Below are 19,501 nucleotides of genomic sequence, written 5' to 3'. Positions count from 1 at the left end.
GGAGGGAATTCAGACATTATTAAGCATATGCTGTGTGCCTAGGATCTTGCAGAGAGCTTTCTCTATGTATTTTATTTAGCTTTTACAATTATTATCACTCTTGTACATACAAAAAAATTGAAGTGGAGAGCAGTCCAGGAACTTCATCAAACGTTATACCTTGAGTAACTGGCAGGCTGGGATGAGAGCTCTTATCACTCAGTCCACAGCCCAGGTTCTTACCAACACACTGGGGTTTCTCAGATGTGGTCTGAACACCCACTTGGGCTGTAACCGCAATGCAGACCCCCGGGTCCCACCCCAGACCCACTAAATCCCAATGTTCAGAGGTGAGCTGAGAACAGCCATTGTTATCAGGCTTCCTCTGTGATTCTTTCTAAAACCAGAGTTTGAAAACGTGTACCACTACCTCAGAATGCCTGCCCAAGGAGGACAGATGACGGGTGACTCCTAAGTGTTTGTTGTCTGATCATCACACTCCATGCCAGAATAATTGCTCCTTTGCACATGAAACGTGGGCCGGACCGCACGCTGTGGTACAGGCATTCGCTTACGTGTTAAGCAGTGACTCCAGCATTGTCTACTGGTAAAAGGAAATGCTTTCTGTAGAGAAAATACTTTAACAGGCTGAGCTACTCAATGAAGTCCTTGATCCAGTAGAGCAGGCGATGAATTTGGAAAGAATCACAGTTGGTTTTCTCAGATATATAATTTTACTAAAGAAAGGTCTTCAGTGTCATAAATTAATTGCTAAACAAAAAAAGGTAAGGTTGCAAGGTTGCATTTTCTAGTTCCTTTGGATTTGTGGCAGCTAAGATCTGCAAGACAGCACTAATTAGTTGGACACGGCTAAGCTACCTTCCACCAAAGATACAGTGCAGACAATATGTTTGGGGAGCTTAATACTTAGGAGGAGGAAATCATGGTAGGCACCGCGTATTTCTTTGTTTTTAGTTTTCACTCTTGATGAGCAATTAGTTACAGAACATATAGAACCATGACTTAACTCTCATAAGGTACATAGCTAATTTCTTAGAGTCAAATGTTTTTCTCCTCCGAGGCATATCATTGGGGCTTTGCCGCCCCACTGATGCATGTCTCTGTGATGTGCTCATCTTCTACTTCCAGGGCTCTCTCATGCCTGCAAATGCATCCCCCCCTTAGAGAAAGCCTAGGTCTAAAAACGCAGCCATAAAACAGAAAAGTATACTCGACCCTGTGGCTGAAGTTACAGAGTTTTGAGGGGAAAAGGTTCAAACAGTCTCAGAAATCCCACCCTGCTGTCATGCTCTCGCCATACTCTGACCCTCCCCAGGAGACTTTCTCTTAGGGGGAATGGAAAGAAGACCAAAGGCAGCCTGGGACTTAGTGGGTTAACAGGATCTGCAAAGGTAAAGTTCTCAAGGACTCTGCTGTTTTTTGCCAAGTTTGCAGATCTGGGTGAGGGTGTCTGCTCTCCCTGGGTGTTCCTGGGAATTGAAGATGACCCTTGGTATCCATGGAGACCAAGCACCAGATGAGCCAGCTGTATGTGATTTGGGGACTTAATTGATTTTTAACCACTCTGCACCACATTTATCATTATTGACAAAGCATCCCACGTTACAGGAGACTTTAGAAGTAGGCAGCTATTGTTCTGTGGCAAAGTAATATAAAATATTTGCAAACATGAAAAAAAAGATAAACATTGAAGACTACCTGGTAAGACCTAGTATCCAGCAATAGAGCACTTCCTATTCGGGACGGAGGCTAGGCTTGTGGCTGCAGATTCTTCAAAAAGTTCCAAACGTTTACTGGCTGTGTGCTACTGTGAAGCATTGGCAAAGTGGTAAATACAGCATGCTTCAATCAAAGGGAGTAAGGCAGGGACTCTGCCTTAGACAAATATGTAGGCCAACCGTAGTGTTAAAGGGGTGGGTGGCGGGGCTCATTCAAAACATCAGTAATCGTTTCAAATAGCAGCAGCACAGCCCTTACAAAAATATATCAAAATTCAGACTCTACATGGGCCACATGTTGAAATAAGTTTCTGTTGTGCAAAGATCATAAAACATAAAGAATAATTAAAGGGGAAAGACATTGTATAACATTGATAATATCTAGAAGACCTCATCAGAAGTTAATATAGAAGTCTGTTAATTAAAGCCATTTTGCCAGCGAAGTCAGGGATGCACTCTAATATTTGTTAATGCCTATTTTTTGCGTTAGAATGAAACTGCCTTTGAAGAAAGTTGGAGTCTAACAGATGTAAAACAGATGTGTACAAAGTAGAAGTTATGTTGCCAAGTGCGATGTTTTTAAAGTAGGTCTCATTTGCCGTATCTGCTAAAGGCTCTGTCCACCTAAGGCATTTGTAGAGCTTTAATTAGTTTACTAAATAGAGAGGGGTGTGATCACTCTGGGCTGGTGCAGGAAGTAGTAAGACCTTCACCCCCCACATGAAATTCCAGAAACTCCCACTGGGCTTGTTCAGGGAGTTTGGCCTTTTAACACGTATTGAAGGATATTAGTATGAAATGCCTCTGTCTTAGATTCCCATCCTTAACACTGGAAAATTCCTGGTTGTTAAGTCCTTTTGCTAATTCTGTGTTTGTTGTAGATGTGCTCATTCACCCAGTCATGATGAGCCCAACTATATAAACGGTACCTTTTCAATTCTCCTGCCCTCTTCATTTTTAAGTTGAACAAGCCCCTGGAAGAGCCACTGGCTTAGCTTTTAGCCACACCCCCACCTATGCCAGCCACAGGGACAGAGCCCCACACCCAGGTGGCCCCCTTCTCAGGGAAGAGCTGGGCATAACTCGGGAACCATTGCAGAGCAACAAGAAATCATAAAAGGGTCTTAGAAGGTACCTCCCAAGGTGGAGGGAAGAGCAGGAGTAGGCTTCCTGGCCCAAGTAAACACACAAAACGGCTTACTTCCTGTGTGGTCCAGGTCTTGTTTTCCTTGGCCTGTTTTGTGGGCTTGCCTTACTGCCTGCATGTAATGTGCTCCACGTAGCATTGAAATCAGAAGAGTAGGAGTCCCCTCCCCAATGCTTGTAAGCCTTTAAAATATCAGCATGATTTCTGCATGTCTTTGCCTTCATTTAGTCAATACATTCGAGTGATAACCCTGACATTTCTTTTATTTGTATCACACTGGGGATGAAGCTTTGGTACCGGCTGTGCAAAATAAGTCCCTGCCCTCTGAGAGCAGATAAGGAACCCACACCGCCTGCTGGTCAAATTGTACAATGCTTATCATGCTGATGTTGAGATTAGGTCTTCTAACTCCTGAAACAGCTCTTTCCAACTGTTTATTTCCCCGTTAGAAGCAGTCTCAAACTTTTCTTAAAACACCATACTCTATCTATTTTGATAAATATAAAAATTTTAACCCTTCCCATGGGTTTTGAACCCACATCCCCTCCCCCCCACAAACTTTCCCTTGAGAATCACTGCTATCTTTCCTGGGTCCCCACCTGTCAGGAAGATTCTGTTGAACTGTTTTTTTTTTTAAGTTTGCTGGGGAGACAATTGTTATTAAAATTACATAGATTTCAGGTGTACAATTCTGTAATACATCATCTATAAATCCCATTGTGTGTTCACCACCCAGAGTCAGTTCTCCTTCCATCACCATATATTTGATCCCCCTTACCCTCATCTCCCACCCCCTCGAAATTTAGAGTCAGTATTTTTAAAAATGGTTTCCATTTTGGTGTTCTCCAGATATAAAAGTAGGGTCATTACTCTATGGGATGTTTATCTGCCCCTCTCTTGTAAAGCATGGGCCCATGCAGCTGGGCACAACGTGAACAGAGCTTTGTCATTACCACCACGATAGGCTCTGTTTTATTAAGTGTTTCTCTGAACCAGAAACGAGGCTACATGCTTTATATCCATTACCTTATTTGATTGACTGAGTGAATGAGGGATTAACTAAACTCTAAGGTTCTTCTAGCTTTATCCACTTGCTTATGCAACAAAGCAGAAGAAGGCACAAGAGACGAGAAGAGCAGTGGTTTCTATCCCCCAGGGCCAGGATGGAGGGCTAATGTCTGGCCCACTTGACGTCCCCCCTTATTCTCTTTGCCCTTTCATGTTCCCTCCCTTCCCTGAACATCTTTCCTCATTTGTATCTCCTTTATTCTCAACCTTAACTCATGGCACAGAATTCCCATTGCATGCCCAAATATTAATTACAAATTCTGGGTTTTGTTCTAAACACAAAAAGTTGGATATTGTATTCTGGGAGCCAGAGGGATGGGTTTGGTTATGATTTCATAACATATGTGGCTGGCTCACTGCTCTTGCTGTTGTATGCTTTAGGTAGCGCCCATTAGGTTTCCCAGGAAGGCACGTACACGCATCCATCTCCGTGAGCTTCAGTAATTGATGGTGCGAATATCAGCCCGTACGCTGGGTCCAAACATCAGACTTCTTTTCTTTAGCTATGAGCGAGGCTGTCAGTTTTTGAGGGTTTACTCATGCTACCACTTGCAGCCCTCCCACCGTGCCCATTCCCCAAAACACAACTTGTGACCCCTTCTCAAACCCGCCCAAGCTGAATCATGCAGCATTTATTGGAGGAGGTGCAGGTGACGAGGGGTTTTTCTAAGCAAATGACTTGCAGTCTGGAAGGTTTATAAACAGGCTTCTCCATGTGCTTTCTGGGGAAGCCAATGGTCAGAATGGTCTAAAATGACAACTGTATTAAAGACCGTAAATCGATTGTGGTAAAGAACAGGTTGATGTAAAATGATGCCTGAAATAGAGACTCAAATGTGCTCATGGCAGCACTTAGTTTCCAGCTTAGCACTGAGCTCTTCATTTACCTTATCGTTTGCTGATACTCTTCTGGAGGACTTACATTTTAGCAGATTATACTTTCAGTGCTTCTGTCTTTTCGAAAAGTATGTGTAAGAAAGTATGTTTCCTATCTGTCCTCCCATCCCCAACCCCTTCCAGAGGAAACTAGAAGATTGCCCACGGTCCTAGGGTCTGCAGCTTGACCTTTAAACTAGACGCTGTTTCCATCAGAGCCCTTTTCTCTAGTTTCCTCTGGCTCTCGTGTCGGACTATCTTGTAACAGGGTGACACTTGTACAAGCAGCAGGGATGGGGCTGTCATATGACAAATGAGCTCCTTATGCATCAACCTAACATCCAGTAACACTGAAGAAATAGAACATTACAGAAACAGTGGGGTAGTGGCCAGGGAAAGAAAGGACACCCCTTGTCCACAGCATGTTAATAAACGAAGAAGGAAGCTGAGAGGCTTAATGGGAAAGGAATAAAGCAGGTTCTCCATAAATATATTAAATACAATAATAGCTGTGTATTATCTGGCATAGCATGTTCCAGACAAACTGTGAAGTGAAGGTATGTGTATGTGTGTGTGTACACCAAATCTCATTACAGGCTACAAGAAAAGTATTACTATTACTATTTTACTGATAAGGAAACTGACATTGTTTATTTTTCAGCAGCTTAAGCATGTACCTCCATGCACAGATATAATATAATCCATGCATATTAAATAAAGTATTGACACTTGAGCCCTGCATTCTAATCCCACTTCAGTTTAGTACAGCCTGTCTCTCCAACCCGTATTCAGTGAGACCAGTCAGAAATACGGAAATTGCTCTAGGTATATCAAAATAAGGGAATTTAATACAAGAAATTGATTACAAAGATGGTGGGGGGAAATGGACACCACACATAAAATTGACTTGAAATGGGTCACAGATATCAATATGTGATACACCACATTAATAAAACAAAGGCTAAAAATAAAATGATCATCTGAGTAGATGCAGAAAAAGCATTTGACAACATCAACACATCAAAACTAGTTGCTTCTCTACACACTAACAATGAACAACCTGAAAAGGAAAACAATCTCATTCACAAAAGTGTCAAAAAGAATAAAATATTTAGGAATAAACTTAACTAAGGAGCTGAAAACTAGAAACTATGAAATGTTGCTGAAATAAATTTAAAAGACACAAATAAATGGAAAGACATCCCATGTTTGGGGATTGGAAGACATTCTATTTATTAAAATGTCCATACTACCCAAAACAACCTACAGATTTCGTGCACTCCCTATCAAAATCCCAATGGCATTTTTTTTTTTTTTGCAGAAATAGAAAAGACAATCCTAAATATCATATGGAATCTCAAAAAACCCTGAATAGCCAAAACAATCCTGAGAAAGAAGAACAAACTAGAGGCCTCAAAATTCCTGATTTCAAAATATAGTACAAAGCTACCATAATCAAAACAATATGGTACTGGCATAAAAACAGGTGTACAGACCAATGAAACAGAACCGAGAACCCATAAATAAACCCTCACATATATGGGCAAATGATCTGAGACAGGGTGCGAAGATTACACTAAGGGGAAGGATAATCTCTTCCCCAAATGGTGTTGGGAAAACTGGATTTCCACATGCAAAAAAAACAAGTTGGACCCTTATCTTGCAGCAAGCATGCAGGATAGGGGTGTGGCCATTCTGGGGGTTTATTGCATGACAGTGTGCATGTGGTGGACAGTATCATAGTGCACTTGGAAGTTATTTTGAGATTGAATTCAATGTGATGTGGTTTTTTTGCCGCACTACACACAAAAAAAGTTTGTCTTTTTTTATATATATATAGTTTCATATACCTAGCATATGGACCCAGCAATGAACTTCTAGGTATTTACCCAAGAGAAATTAAAATGTATGCTCTGAAACATACTTGCACACCAATGTTCATAGCAGCTCTATTCACAATAGCCAACAGCCAAACACTGGAAATAACTCAAATGTTCATCAGCTTGTGAATGGATAAAAAAATGTGGTATGTCTATTCATTGGAATACTATTCGGCAATAAAAAGGAGTGAACTATTGATATGTACAACATCATGGATGGATCTCAAAATGAGTATACTGAATGAAAGAAACCAGACACAAAAGAGTACATGCTTTAAAACTGCATTTATATAAACTTAAAGGAAATGTACTTTAATCTAGAGCTATAATTCTCCACTGGGGATGATTTTGCCCCTCAGTGGATATGTAGTAGTATCTGGAGACTTTTTTGGTTGTTACAGCTGGGGAGGGGTGATCCTATTGACATTCAGTGGGTAAAGACCAAGAATGCTACTTAAACATCCGACAATTCACAGAGTATCCACACACGTACACACATACACACACACGAGAGTTTACCAACTCCAAACATCAATTTTACCAATGTTGAAAAACCCCTCATATAGAATTATAAAAGAAAAAACAGGTCAGGTATTACCTGGGGCCATGGAGAGAGGGAGGGATTGACTAGAAAGGGACATGAGGAAACTTTTGGGGGAAATAAAGATGTTCAACACTTCAGAACAATACCATCGGGATAGTAGTGGTGGTTACATAGGGACATCCATCCATCACATCCATCAAAGCTCATCATCTCATACACTTTAAACAGATGCCATTTATTATAGGTAAATTATACTTCAATGAAGTTGATGAACCCCCCAACCAAAAAGTTTGGAAGACTACAGAGCAAGAGGGAGTCACCCTGAGCTCCTGAGCACCCACCCCTTCTTCTGCTGTTACTGGAGGTGTCCTGCTTCTGCTGGGAAAACCACCAGCAATGCTGCTGAGAAGGAACTCAGGAGGCTTCTCACTCAGATTCTGTTGAAAGCACTGTGAACACTTCAGGAGCCCACAGTGCTCTGCCTGAACTGGAAGTACAATAGCTTCCCTCTTCCTCCTGCCTTCCAATCTCTTTGGCAGGACCTAAGAGAAATCCAGCTAGCAGGGGAGTCTGGGAAATGTAGTTCTCAGCCTTCTAGCTCCCTGTGAAACAGGAGAGCACGGAAGTCAGGAAGAGGGCAGAGTACCTGCGGGTTACATCTGGCACACAGCTCATCATTCTCCATACCCTAAGCTACAGCCAAATCAGACCATCCACATGCCTTGACACCTGCTCTGATGATGGCTAGTCATGCTGGTTCTCTTTCAAGGAATGCCATTTCTCCTCAACCCCCTACTTCCCAGTACTAATCAGAGCTCACCGCTGGTTTACATGTCACCTACTTCATGAATCCTCGTGGTTACCCAGTTGGAGGTAACGTTTTCCCCACTCCTTTGTTTCCTTAGCATTTTATTTATTCCTCTTTTTTTTTTAACATATATCAACTTGTGTTAAATGTATAGATACAAGTCTGATGTCTTTTACTAGGTCAAATTCAACTTAGAGGCAGAGCCAGTGTTTCATTGATCTTTATTTCCTCCAAAGCTCATCAGCAGTGCTCTCTACTTAATAGGTGTTCAATAAATACCTGTTGAATACATGAGTGAATAAATAAATCGATGAATAAATAAATGAAGTCTATGGATAATTTTATACAATTGCAAAAATGGATGAGTCTGCATGCTTATCTCTCTAAATCCATCTGGCAGCTTTCTCTTTCTCACTCTTTATTCCAATCATATCACATTTATCAAGAACCTTCCTTATACCAAATACTATGCTAATGCTTAAGGTTTTCTGAAAGTTTTTCTAATTGGGGACTGTAAAATAGCTATTGACGGCATAAATGTTCTCTAGATTTTGCCTCCTTTCCTGCAAAACTTAATGCAAAACTAGTATCAATATCTCATTGTCCCTTGTCCTGGCATTCAGTAAGGAATTACTCAATGAATGAAGTGTTAAGGAAATCTGTAAGTTTGGGCCATTAAAGAAAATCTTTCTCCTGCTGGATGAAGTGTCACAGGGAATGAAAACCAATGATGAAGAGAGAAAAACCAAGTGAATTCATAACTATGTGACCTAATTTAATATACAGACTTACAGGGAATTCTTTACCAAGTCAGAATAAACACAATGTTTTAGACCCTCTCCATCAGGAAGATGAGAAAGAATTCTCCTGATTTGAGCTCATCATGTTTATTTTTATAATTATGGAGAAATAATCTAAAAAGGCAAAAGTGACAGTTATATCCGAATGATTTTAGGAGTCCTTTGGCTAAATGGATGCATTTATATCATAAGCCTGGAATGCTTGGTTCCCAAAGGTGGCCAAGTGTCGTCTGTGAAAACAACTTGGCAGCCAAATAGAAATCTGACAGGTCTGCCATTCCAGAACAACACAACTGTCAACAGCACTCGCTCTGCTAGGAAGGGATCCCATTTCTTCCCCTTTCTAAGCACTTGACCTTGGACAAGTTGACTTCACCTGCAAAATGTGCATCTGTCACTGGGGCAATCATATGCCTACTTCACAGTGTCGCTGTGAGGACAGCATGCGTAACGTATGTAACTGCTTACTTAGAACCGTGTCTGGCACGTAGGGAAGACTCAATACGCTGTAGCTATTAATTAGTATTAATATTGTTGCACAGCCTCTGAGAAAAGTGACCCAGAGGCCCTGCCCTTCTGGCAGCAGCAGCCACTCATAAGCGGGAAAATTTAAACCAAATCAGAAGTTTATCTCCTCAGAAATTCTTGTTAAGCAAATGAATTCAAAGGTCTACATTTCCTTATTATAAACATTCTGCATTTGAAGTCTAACTTTCCCACTAAGATTATGACAGGCAACACATAGGCAGTGCCCCAGCCCTAAGAAACCTCAATTCTGAGAAGAGATGAAAAGAGCAACATTGTAAGTCAGCCAGGCTATTCCTGTATAATACAGGGGTGATTGGAAATGATGTCCCATTTTCAAGAAGATAAGCATCAGTAGCAGTGGACAGAAGGATGTCCTTTTACTTTGAAACCTTATTTTTCAAGTACATGGGGGGCGGGGAATAAGCTTTTATGTGATGCAGAGCAGCTCCCAGCATGTAAATACTGAACCTGCTGGAGAATCAGGACACCTGGGGGTTATTTTCTCTCAACACAGCAAACACTGATGCTGAGGGCACTGTTTGTTCATTCCTAACCGAGGAGGAGGGCTCATTCCAGCCTGCTACTGCTCTATGCCTTCTTTCATAAGACAGCACAGTAGAGTAGATGTCAAACCGTATTCTGGGAAGGAGAATTTGCTGCTTTAGCTTTGAATATCCATCAAAAAGAAACAATTAAGTAGGAAAGCAGTGACTTCATATGAAAAGTATCATATCAAGTTAATAGAACCCATAGTCAATGAAATGGAAACCAAAATTTGCATTAAGAAAAAGGCCAAGCCACTCTTGTTGCATACCAAAAATGTGTTCTCCAACTCACTCTGGATGCCAAAGCTCTTAAGTGAATGGCTCTTAGCCTTTTCTGGTTTCTGCGAGAACCTGGTGAAAGCACCCCTCTCAGCACAAAAATGCATATTTCTACATAACCATGAAGGTGTGTTTGTAATTCTAGATACCTGTCCTCCTCTGAAAGTCCACTAATCCACAGGTTAAGAATCTCAACTCTGAACTGTAGATACAGTCAATTTCATGGACTCTGAAGTCAGACAGAGCTAGGTTTGAATTCTGGTTCCAATTCTTACTGCCGTGTAAGCTCAGGAAGTTTTTAACTTTTCTGAGCCAAAGTTGTATCACCTGGAAATGGAAACAATAATCCTTCCTTTGTCGTAAATGAATTGTGGATAGTAAGTTAAACAATCTAAAGAACTTAGCATAGTTACTGACATGTAGTATGTACTCAGTAAGCACTAATTTTGTTGTTATTAGCCTAACAATACAAAACTTGGTCAGAGAGGAATTTTCATTCAATTTCACTGCGACAGGCATTCACCAAATGGTAGGTACTGAAATGGGAATGTTGACAACGGCACGGGCCCCACCGAGCCAGGGAAGCAATACAGGCAGGCCAGGTCTGCCCCCGACCGGACAGGACACACCTCGCAATGTCACATTCTCAGGTTGGAAGGAACTTCAACCAGGCCCACTGTTACAGACTGTTCTGTCAATCCCACAGCAGAACTACAGGTGCAATGCCCATTTTACCAAGGGAAACCTGTCACTCCTTAGGTAACATGTGATGTATTAGGAAAGAGATAAACCAAAGATATTAATAATTTATGGATTAAATAGCATTAGTAAAACAAATCCCACTGCTAAGAATTTTTCTGTTAACCACAGTTAGGTTACGGATGGAATTTGCTTAGAATTAAGTGTAGAAATATATGAAAGCAGTAATTATGGATCAACAAAATGGATCACAAGGCTCTATTTAAAACAGTATTTTCTTCTTACCATTTGATCAGATGCTGTTTAAGTCTGTGGTAAAGAGGTTCAAGGTTGAGAGTTAGATGACCTGGGATCAGTCTTTAAATCCACCCCAACCAATTCAGTAATACCCATGGTAACTCATTTCCTTGGGCATGAACTGTTGATTGTGAGTCAGTGTCTATAAACGAGCTAAAAAAGCAGAACAGATTTGAAAGAAAAGGAAATGAAACAATGACACTGTTCTCTGGCCATTTTCCAGTTCTTTGGGGGCTTACCCTCCTCTGTTGTTTTTCTGCCCTTCCTCTAAATTTGAGATTTTAAACTCAAACACCTACACAGGCCAAGCAAGTAACATGAAGCAGTGCCGCAAACGGTTCCCCACCTATGGTGTTCTGCGGCCTCTTTGCCTGGAGCTAAGTGGGGTGACCTTTACTCAGTTCCCCCCAAAGACTTCCCACCTGGGAACCAGGCATATGTTGCCAGATGTTTCTATTCCCAAGATAAATTTCAAATATAAATTTGTATGTGAAATAACTGGACTTTTAAATAATGGTAACGCATTCACATTTTTTCAAAAACATTGTGCAGGCCAAACAAACGATGTCCAGGGCACCAATTTGAGTCTTTGGCTGTAGGTGTTGGTGTTCCAGAATTACCTGCTCTTTCTACAGGACTCTTCCTAGAAAACCTCATCTGCTCCCATGGTTTCAAGTACCTTCTCTATGCTGAAACCTCCCAAATTTATTCAGTTGTGGCCTCTCCTCTAAATTCCAGACTCCCAGATCTAGCTGCCAACTCCACATCAACCTTGGACTTCTCGTGGGCCCCTCAAACATAGCATCCATGTATGCAAAACCCAGCTCCTCATCTGTCCCCCCCCTGTTTGGCTTCCAGTGTCTCCAATTCAGTACAAGTTCCTTGCATTGCTAAAGAAATGTGGGAGTTACTCTCTACTTTCTTCTCTCTCTTTCTCTCTCTGCAATTTTAGGCAGTGCTTCGAAACCCCTTTTCTGAGAAATACCTTTTTTATTACATTTATTGGGGTGACTTTGGTTAGTAGAAGTACACAGGTTTTGAGTGTCCAATGCCATCATACATCATCTATGTACAACATTGTGTATTCACCAGCCAGTCTCCTCTCCTGCTGCTCTTGTGTAGTCCATCACTTTCGTATGTATCCTTCTAAAATATTTTTTTTTTCAGTTTGCTCCTTTATCTCCATTTCTATTGCCACAATAAACCACCGCCGCCATGTTTCATCTCTTTTGCTGCAGTAACTTCCTCTGGATTTCCTCCACGCTTTGTCCTACCAATCTATTCTTCACATAATAGCCAGAGTGATCTTTTGAAATATTAAATAGATTGTATCACTCCCTGTTTAAATTCTCTCAACGTCTTTACAATGCATGAAAACCAAGAGAAAAAAGTGTGTCAAGTAGGTATTATATGACTGTGTCAAAGGGACTGAGGACTTTTTTCCACCTGTAAAGCAGTAATAATAATACCTGCATCAAAAGGTTGTTGTTAAGAGTTCGGAAAAGACCAATGTTATTTTTGCATTACTGTTAGCCTTTGCAGGGAAGGAGGTAAAATTCAGTGAACATTTACATTGTTAATAGCTACTTTACACTTCCCACTTAGTACCACTTACAAAGAACCTGCTAAATGTTTTAGTGATGTTTTCATTTGTATTATCATGGTCTCAAAGTAAAACATCTGCCTTGGATAAAGGATAAAACACTGCTTTTAAAAATTATGGAATCAGACCACATTCAATTAAAAACATAAGGCATAGTAAAGAGTAATTTCATATGTCTTCAGATCATTTTTTAAAGTTTTGAGATGTTAAATGATTAGATGATGTGATTGATGAAAATGTCACCTCATAAAAATTGAACCACTGTTTTTGCAAATCCCTGTTTTTATTGATCTGAATTCATCTTTGCCTTGAAGTGGGCAGGACAGTCAATTTCCCAAATAGCATCATGAATTCAGCAGCCCAGAGTGATGGCACTCCCTGTGGCCCTTTTTTTCTTTTAATTCACACGTCAATTTAAAGAACACAGTGGTGAGAATGCATCTATGAAATCTGCGGAGGCTGGTGGCTGGAAAGCCAGGAGTGAAGGTGAGAAACTGCTGATGAAGATACAATAGGCTGTCTCTGTGCAGCTCTCGAAGTCAGCCTTTATCTGTGCTGCTTTTTTTACTCAGTCTAGACGGAAGTCATAATATCACTCTATGACGAGCTCGTAACTGTACCTCAACATGAAATAAAATGTATCAGTGATTATCAGAGCTAAAGTTTTATAACCATAAGCGTTCTTCAGTACTTGGACATTCTGTCTGGTCTTTTAATTGTATGTTTCTCTTTCAGGATAATGGAACACACAAGATCTTTCCGTTTTAATGCTGCCTTTTATGCAGCGGAGCTCCCCAGGCTCTTCTGCTCATACTCCCTAGTTTGACTCTGCATTCCGGTCATTTTTAAATATGATCTGATGTCCATCTAAGGGCTCCCTGTCACCTCCAAACATCTGTATGTGGTATTGCTGTGCTTAAAAGATTCTTCCTTGTCATTCATCTGGATAACATCCAATTTACTCTGTAGGACTCACTTTATTTTTTTTTATTTTTTCTTTTTGTTTTTTAATTTATTAGTTTCAGGTGTACAAGACAAGGTAATACTTAGACGTTCATCATTTATATCCCTCACACTGAGTGTTTAGACATCGCATCCTATGGGAAGCCTTCTTTGACCCAGCAAATGGTTACGTAGCCCTCTTACCTGCTCCTGTAACACCAGGTACAGATGTAACTCCAGGTACACCTTCTAGCATAGTGCTTGTCCCATGGTGTGGTACTTGACTAGCTAATGGTCAGCCTGCCTACTGGACAGGAAGCTCCTTGAGGACAAGAACTGTCTTCCTCTCACCTATATCCCTAGCATCTAGTACAATCCTTAACACATAGTAGAGACTCATTCTGTCTTGAGTGAATGAATGATATTTGTGCATTGCAGAATGGTTGGGAGTGAAATGTATAAAAATGTATAATAGAGAAATAGTCAGTAAAAATATTATCTAAGCATTATGTATAGCAGCAAAACATTGCAAATAACAAAATACAACAATAGAGATTATCTGAATCAGCTGTTTCACTTCTAAAGAACATCTTACCGTTCTAACCACTAAAGCAACGTTTCCAAAGAATTTGTGGTTACGTAAGAAAACGCTCACAGTATATACTGTTAAGTGAAAACAGAAGTATTCAAAGTTTTTTATGCAGTGAGGTTTTTATGCAATTTTGAAAGAAAATGAATATAAATCCCAAAACTTGAGACAACTCTTATTAGCATATTTAGCTTCCTTGCTTCTAGTTAACTTTCTCTGTCAACCTTACTGCATCAAAAGCTTCGAATACTTCTGTTTTCACTTAACAGTATATACTGTGAGCGTTTTCTTATGTAACTACAAATTCTTTGGAAACGTCTCTTTAGTGGTTAGAATGGTAAGATGTTCTTTACAAGTGAAATAGCTTATTCAGATAATCTCTATTGTTATACTTTGTTATTTACAATGTTTTGCTGCTATACATAAAGCTTAGATAATATTTTGACTATTTCTCTATTATGCATTCTGGAAATGAAATTACTGGGTGAAAATTTCACAGTCCTACATGCACTCTGTCAAAGTACCTACCCTCATTGTACCATTCACTGTCATGCTATCTTTTTTAGAGTGAAGATTTCATAAACAAAAAATGGTAGCTCATTTTCACCTTATATTTATTAGTCATTTATACCGTACTCTTCTGTGAATTGTGTAATAGTAATCTATGCCAATTTTTCTGCTGGACTGTTAGTTTTTTGTATTGATTTAAAAGCTCTCAGTATGTTAAAAATGCAATCCTTTGGGAAATTTTTACAAATATTCCCAGTGAGATATAAGCTTTTTAATCTTTAATGTTTAATGCTTTAATATATATTTTTTTAATTTTATGTACCTTTATCAATTTTTTCTTCTGTAAATTGCTCAATTGCTTTCCATGTAGAATTTCTTACCCTGCTTAGATACATTATTAGATATACATTTTCCTGCTCAAGTATATATATGTATAAAATATATCATCTAGGTTTATTAGTTTCTTTTGGTTTAACTTTTTGGCTCACTTAGAATTTACTTTGGACTATTGTGTAAGATGAGGCTCTAACTAGTTTGTTTTTGTTTTTTTTTAACGAAACAGCCAGTTTTTCTAATACCTTCTCTTGGCCTTCCAAGAAATGAAAGGCAATTGTACTGAAGTAACCAGCATCCAAAGACAGAGCTGAGTGTTCACCATGAACTCTGCTTTCTCCTCCCAGGTGAGCAGGAGCCGGCCATCAGCAGTGACTCTGACATCTCGCTGATTATGGCAATGGAAGTTGGACTGTCTGACGTAGAACTTTCCACTGACCAAGACTGCGAAGAGGTGAAATCTTGAAATGGCGAATCTAAAAGGGATGGTAGGACCCCAGACGAAGGAAGGGAGGAGCGCCCTAAGACTTGAACTGGGCACACACACTTCCAGGACAGCGTGGCATGTCCACGCGCTCCGCTCGAGAATGGTCCCGAAAAGCAATATCCAAAGTCACATCGATCAGATGCAGTTTCTCTATCTCTACAACAGTCCATGGCCTTGGCGACTTGGAAGTTGAAAGCTGATTTTCCTTCCTAGGTCTTTGTAGACATACACTTCAAAAGCTCCTCAAACAGACTGAAAGGACACTTTTAGGGCTTCCTAGGTTCATTTTCGTTTTCCCCAGGTCTTGTTGTCTTGTTTTGGAATTGTGTTTGATTTCTGTGGCAGTTTCTTTTTAAAGACTGTGTGTAGCCTTCTTTAGGTCCATTGCTTTGTTTTCCTTTTGGTTCACTCCAGAATTTATATAGATTTCTGTTTAGAAGCCCCAGTTCCTGACATGATCAGTTTGTATTCCATCTCTGAGACGAATGGCTTTGACCTCTCAGCATGAAGTGTGCATGGCTTTGGGAAGTGCTTCAGCACCCTGAAATGGTTGAAGGCCAGCTTTCATTAAGAATCTAAATTCTTTGAAATGGATCTTGAAAACCCCAGCTGCCAGAGACCCCAACACCAACCTCTAAATCTGCCGAGGCCATTGCTCGTTAGTTTCAGCTATATCACACTGGCTTCCACTTGCCAGGCTCTGGGAAGGGCCCACGTGACATGAGAAGGAAGCTCTAGAGAGGCGCTTTTGTTTGTCTGGATCTTACAATCTTTGGCTGAAATTCCAAGCTCAGAAGTCCCCTCCACGGCACCAAGGCACCTCTTCTTGGCTGCAGGGCTTGTAGCTGGGACTGCAAGCCTGTTTAAGACCAGATATCACAAATTCTTCCTGAAAGCAGAGTGTCTGTTGTACTGGCTTCCCCAAGGCTAGAACAGGTTCTGTTACCTCAAGTGGCTTCTGCAGGAGATGGAAGCTTCATAAAAGGTCTAGTCAGCCCTGAGCCCAGTGTTGCTCACAGTGGAGGCTGCTGCAGCACTTAGGTGGTACCTTAATTCCGACATACTTCCGGTACACCTCCCAGACCTCGAGGACGGACTCAGGTGAACCATGGCAGATTGCTCCCTGAGTGCGTCTAGGTACCAGGTGCCGGGGGAGGTGTGAACTGATGAGCTCTTTGGTCTAAAAAGCACAGCCTGGGAATTGGCTAAATCAAGTTTCTCCTGACGGAGAGAGACAAAGCGGGAAAGGAAGAGAGGCAGCGAGTACTACAACCCACCGGCGTTTTGAGACCATTTATGTTTATATTATTTTTTGTAACTATGACAGACATGGGCGACTTTTTTCAGTGGGCAAGTTTGTGATGCATTTCAGAGAGTCCTCTTCTGCTGCAGAGGATTAAGGTAGCAGACAGATTCTCTGGGCAGTCACAGGTCGGCTCATCCTCTGTAAGGCCGTGATGCCGCGTGGCCTGACCAGGAAAGGACACTTTTATACATAATTTGATGAGGCTTTCCCACCTCCTTACACGAACACTCATCTGAAAACAGAGTTTGATTCTGCCATAAAACTTTGCTGCCTGCTGAAGCATGGAGTGCATGTCAGGGGGGACCCCTGGTAGCTCTTTATTCACCACCTTTAACCGTTTCCTATTTGATGCTTTCTAAGTAGGCAGCAATGCAAGGAAAATGATGGCCATCTTCAGAAATGTCACATCTCTCTAGAAGCCCAGTGCTTCCTGTAATAAAATCCTGGGAGGGGTGAAAACAGCACTGAACCAGGAGTCGGGAGGCCTAGGTGAGCAGCATGCGAGCTGGACTGCAGTGTCTCCATCTGTAAAGGGAGGAATTTAACAAGATGACGCCCAAGGCTCCTTCTGGCTGGGAGACCACCAGTGAGCATTTCGCCGGGGGATCCATTTTTTGCAGACAGCAATGATATGCAGCTGACTTTCCACCTTGGGGAGGCAGAGTTGCTGCACTTGTGACATATAATAGCTTTTGAGCTTTGGCATGCCTATGTTGATGAGAATGAATATCTCGGTGAGTGAAGTTTTAAGTCCAACGAGGAGTCGTTTGGTTTTTGCCTTGTTTTAAAACCGCGATTACTAGTTACAGAGTTTGCAGTCTCTGGACACCGTCAAATCCTGGTTCTCAACGTGGAATTCTGACTCTCAAGGTGTTTCTTTTTCTTGGTCAGCATAGGCCTGCATCACCTACTTACTCCTCTTTCAGTCAGCTTTGCCCCAAACAAATTTTGGTATTAACTTAAGTCAAGTGGAATTAGAAGGATAATGCAATAGCATAAGAAATATAAATTGTATTCCATACCCAGAGAGAAAATGCCTTTTGGGTTGCATAGTCCTCTGTTTGGTGAGTGTTCTTTCTTGCTGCCAGTGACCTGGTAAATCAGGAATCGGTTGCATGTGGCCACAGATGCTATGTAGACGATGAGGGGGGTCCAAGAGGATCACCTGAGGGCTGTGGACCGACCACACGGAGGTTCTGCTGCAAACCCCCTGGGCCTAGAAGTTTCTCCGCTTACCAAAGGTTTGTTCCCGGAGGACTCTATGTGGCTTTGGTAGTTAAAAAGAAAATTTAACTGGCATGAAAGGGTTCAAAAAAAATAGAAACAGCCCTTCTCCCATAGCGTTCCTCACCACCTTCCACCAAAGACCTGGGGACGCAGTGGTTCACAGAGGGTGTCAGAGGTTTTGGGAACCCTCTAGAAGTATATGCAAACTTGATGTGTATTTGCAGATGTGCATTTTTCTGTCGTGAGTGTCTAGACCAGCACTGTCCAATAGAAATATAATACAAGTCACACCTGTAATTTTAAGCTTTCTACTGGCCACATTAATAAAAGTGAAAAGAAACAGGTAAAAAATAATAATATATTTATTCCACCCAATATTATTGTTTCAATGTGTAATGTAAAAAGTATTGATGAAATACTTGACGTTCTTTTTTGAACCTAGTCCTCTAAAGACATTGTGCATTTTACACGCACAGTACATCTCAATTTGGATGAGCTAACAATTGGACAGTGCAGGTCTTGAGCTTCTCCAATATTCTCACAAGACTTCTTTGACCCTTACAAAGGAAAAAGGTTAAAACCTAATTACCTCGTGAGAGAACTAGACTCCACTCAAGTCGCCTAATGAGAGGCCCAGAGAGCTGTGTGTTTTGTAATGAATAAATATACAGGCCGCCCTTTTTGAAATTTCTGCTTGACCTTTCTAACCACACCACTGATGTCTATTTCCGTTTACTGTTATTTCTCTAACCAGTTGTCTTTTAAAAAGTCACACAAACCACGTTGATTTGGTGCTGAAACAAAATGATATCCCTAACTTCTGCGGCAAACCTTTAGGCTGATACATGGTCCCCAGGAGCCAAAGAGAATTCCAAACTGTAGTCATTCAACTTTACCTCAACCCCTAGCTGTCCTTCTTGCTGATTGGCAGAAGGTCTTTCCCCAGTCCTGGTGCCCCCTGGGGATTTCAGAGGAAGACATCTGAAGTTACATATTGACTCCAAATACCCAACTTTGTGTGGCCTTATTGAGAAAAAGTCTTTGGGGCTTGTGACCATCCAGCCTCTATTTGAATTATGGCTGCCTGGCAACAGCCCAGCTCCACTTCAAGTAAGCACTGGCCTCTTACCCCGAGGCTGTGGCTAAGAAAGGAGCATTTGGATTCCCCAGAATCATTTAGAGTCCCCTCTGGGAATTGCTTACCTCCTGTGTGACTGGTCCCTTAAGGGAGGAACTGAGCCCTGATCGTGAATACATCTTCTGACTATTGATTTTGTCTCTAGGGTTTGGTTCATCCCTGAAAGGTCACCTACAT

General features: G+C 41.1%; 1 protein-coding gene across 2 annotated transcripts in view; it reads left to right on the top strand.

Annotated features, from left to right (window-relative positions):
- The window catches only part of RNF150 (ring finger protein 150), a 171,866-nt gene extending 152,997 nt beyond the window's left edge, over nt 1–18,869 (top strand). Inside the window, exon 7 of one of the 2 annotated variants that reach the window (XM_081077721.1) lies at nt 15,514–18,869. In XM_081077721.1, the coding sequence (XP_080933847.1) occupies nt 15,514–15,632 (119 nt within the window). In that variant the 3' untranslated portion in view covers nt 15,633–18,869. Of the gene's footprint in view, nt 1–7,477; nt 8,355–15,513 lie in introns of those variants that run through there. The other variant, XM_081077722.1, reaches the window with a different exon arrangement.
- The last annotated feature ends 632 nt before the right edge of the window (nt 18,870–19,501 follow it).

This window comes from Rhinolophus hipposideros (genome assembly GCF_964194185.1).
Source record: "Rhinolophus hipposideros genome assembly, chromosome: 16".
Classification (NCBI taxonomy): Eukaryota; Metazoa; Chordata; class Mammalia; order Chiroptera; family Rhinolophidae; genus Rhinolophus; species Rhinolophus hipposideros.
Note: the sequence above shows the minus strand (reverse complement) of the source record. Positions and strands in the feature narration are given on the sequence as shown.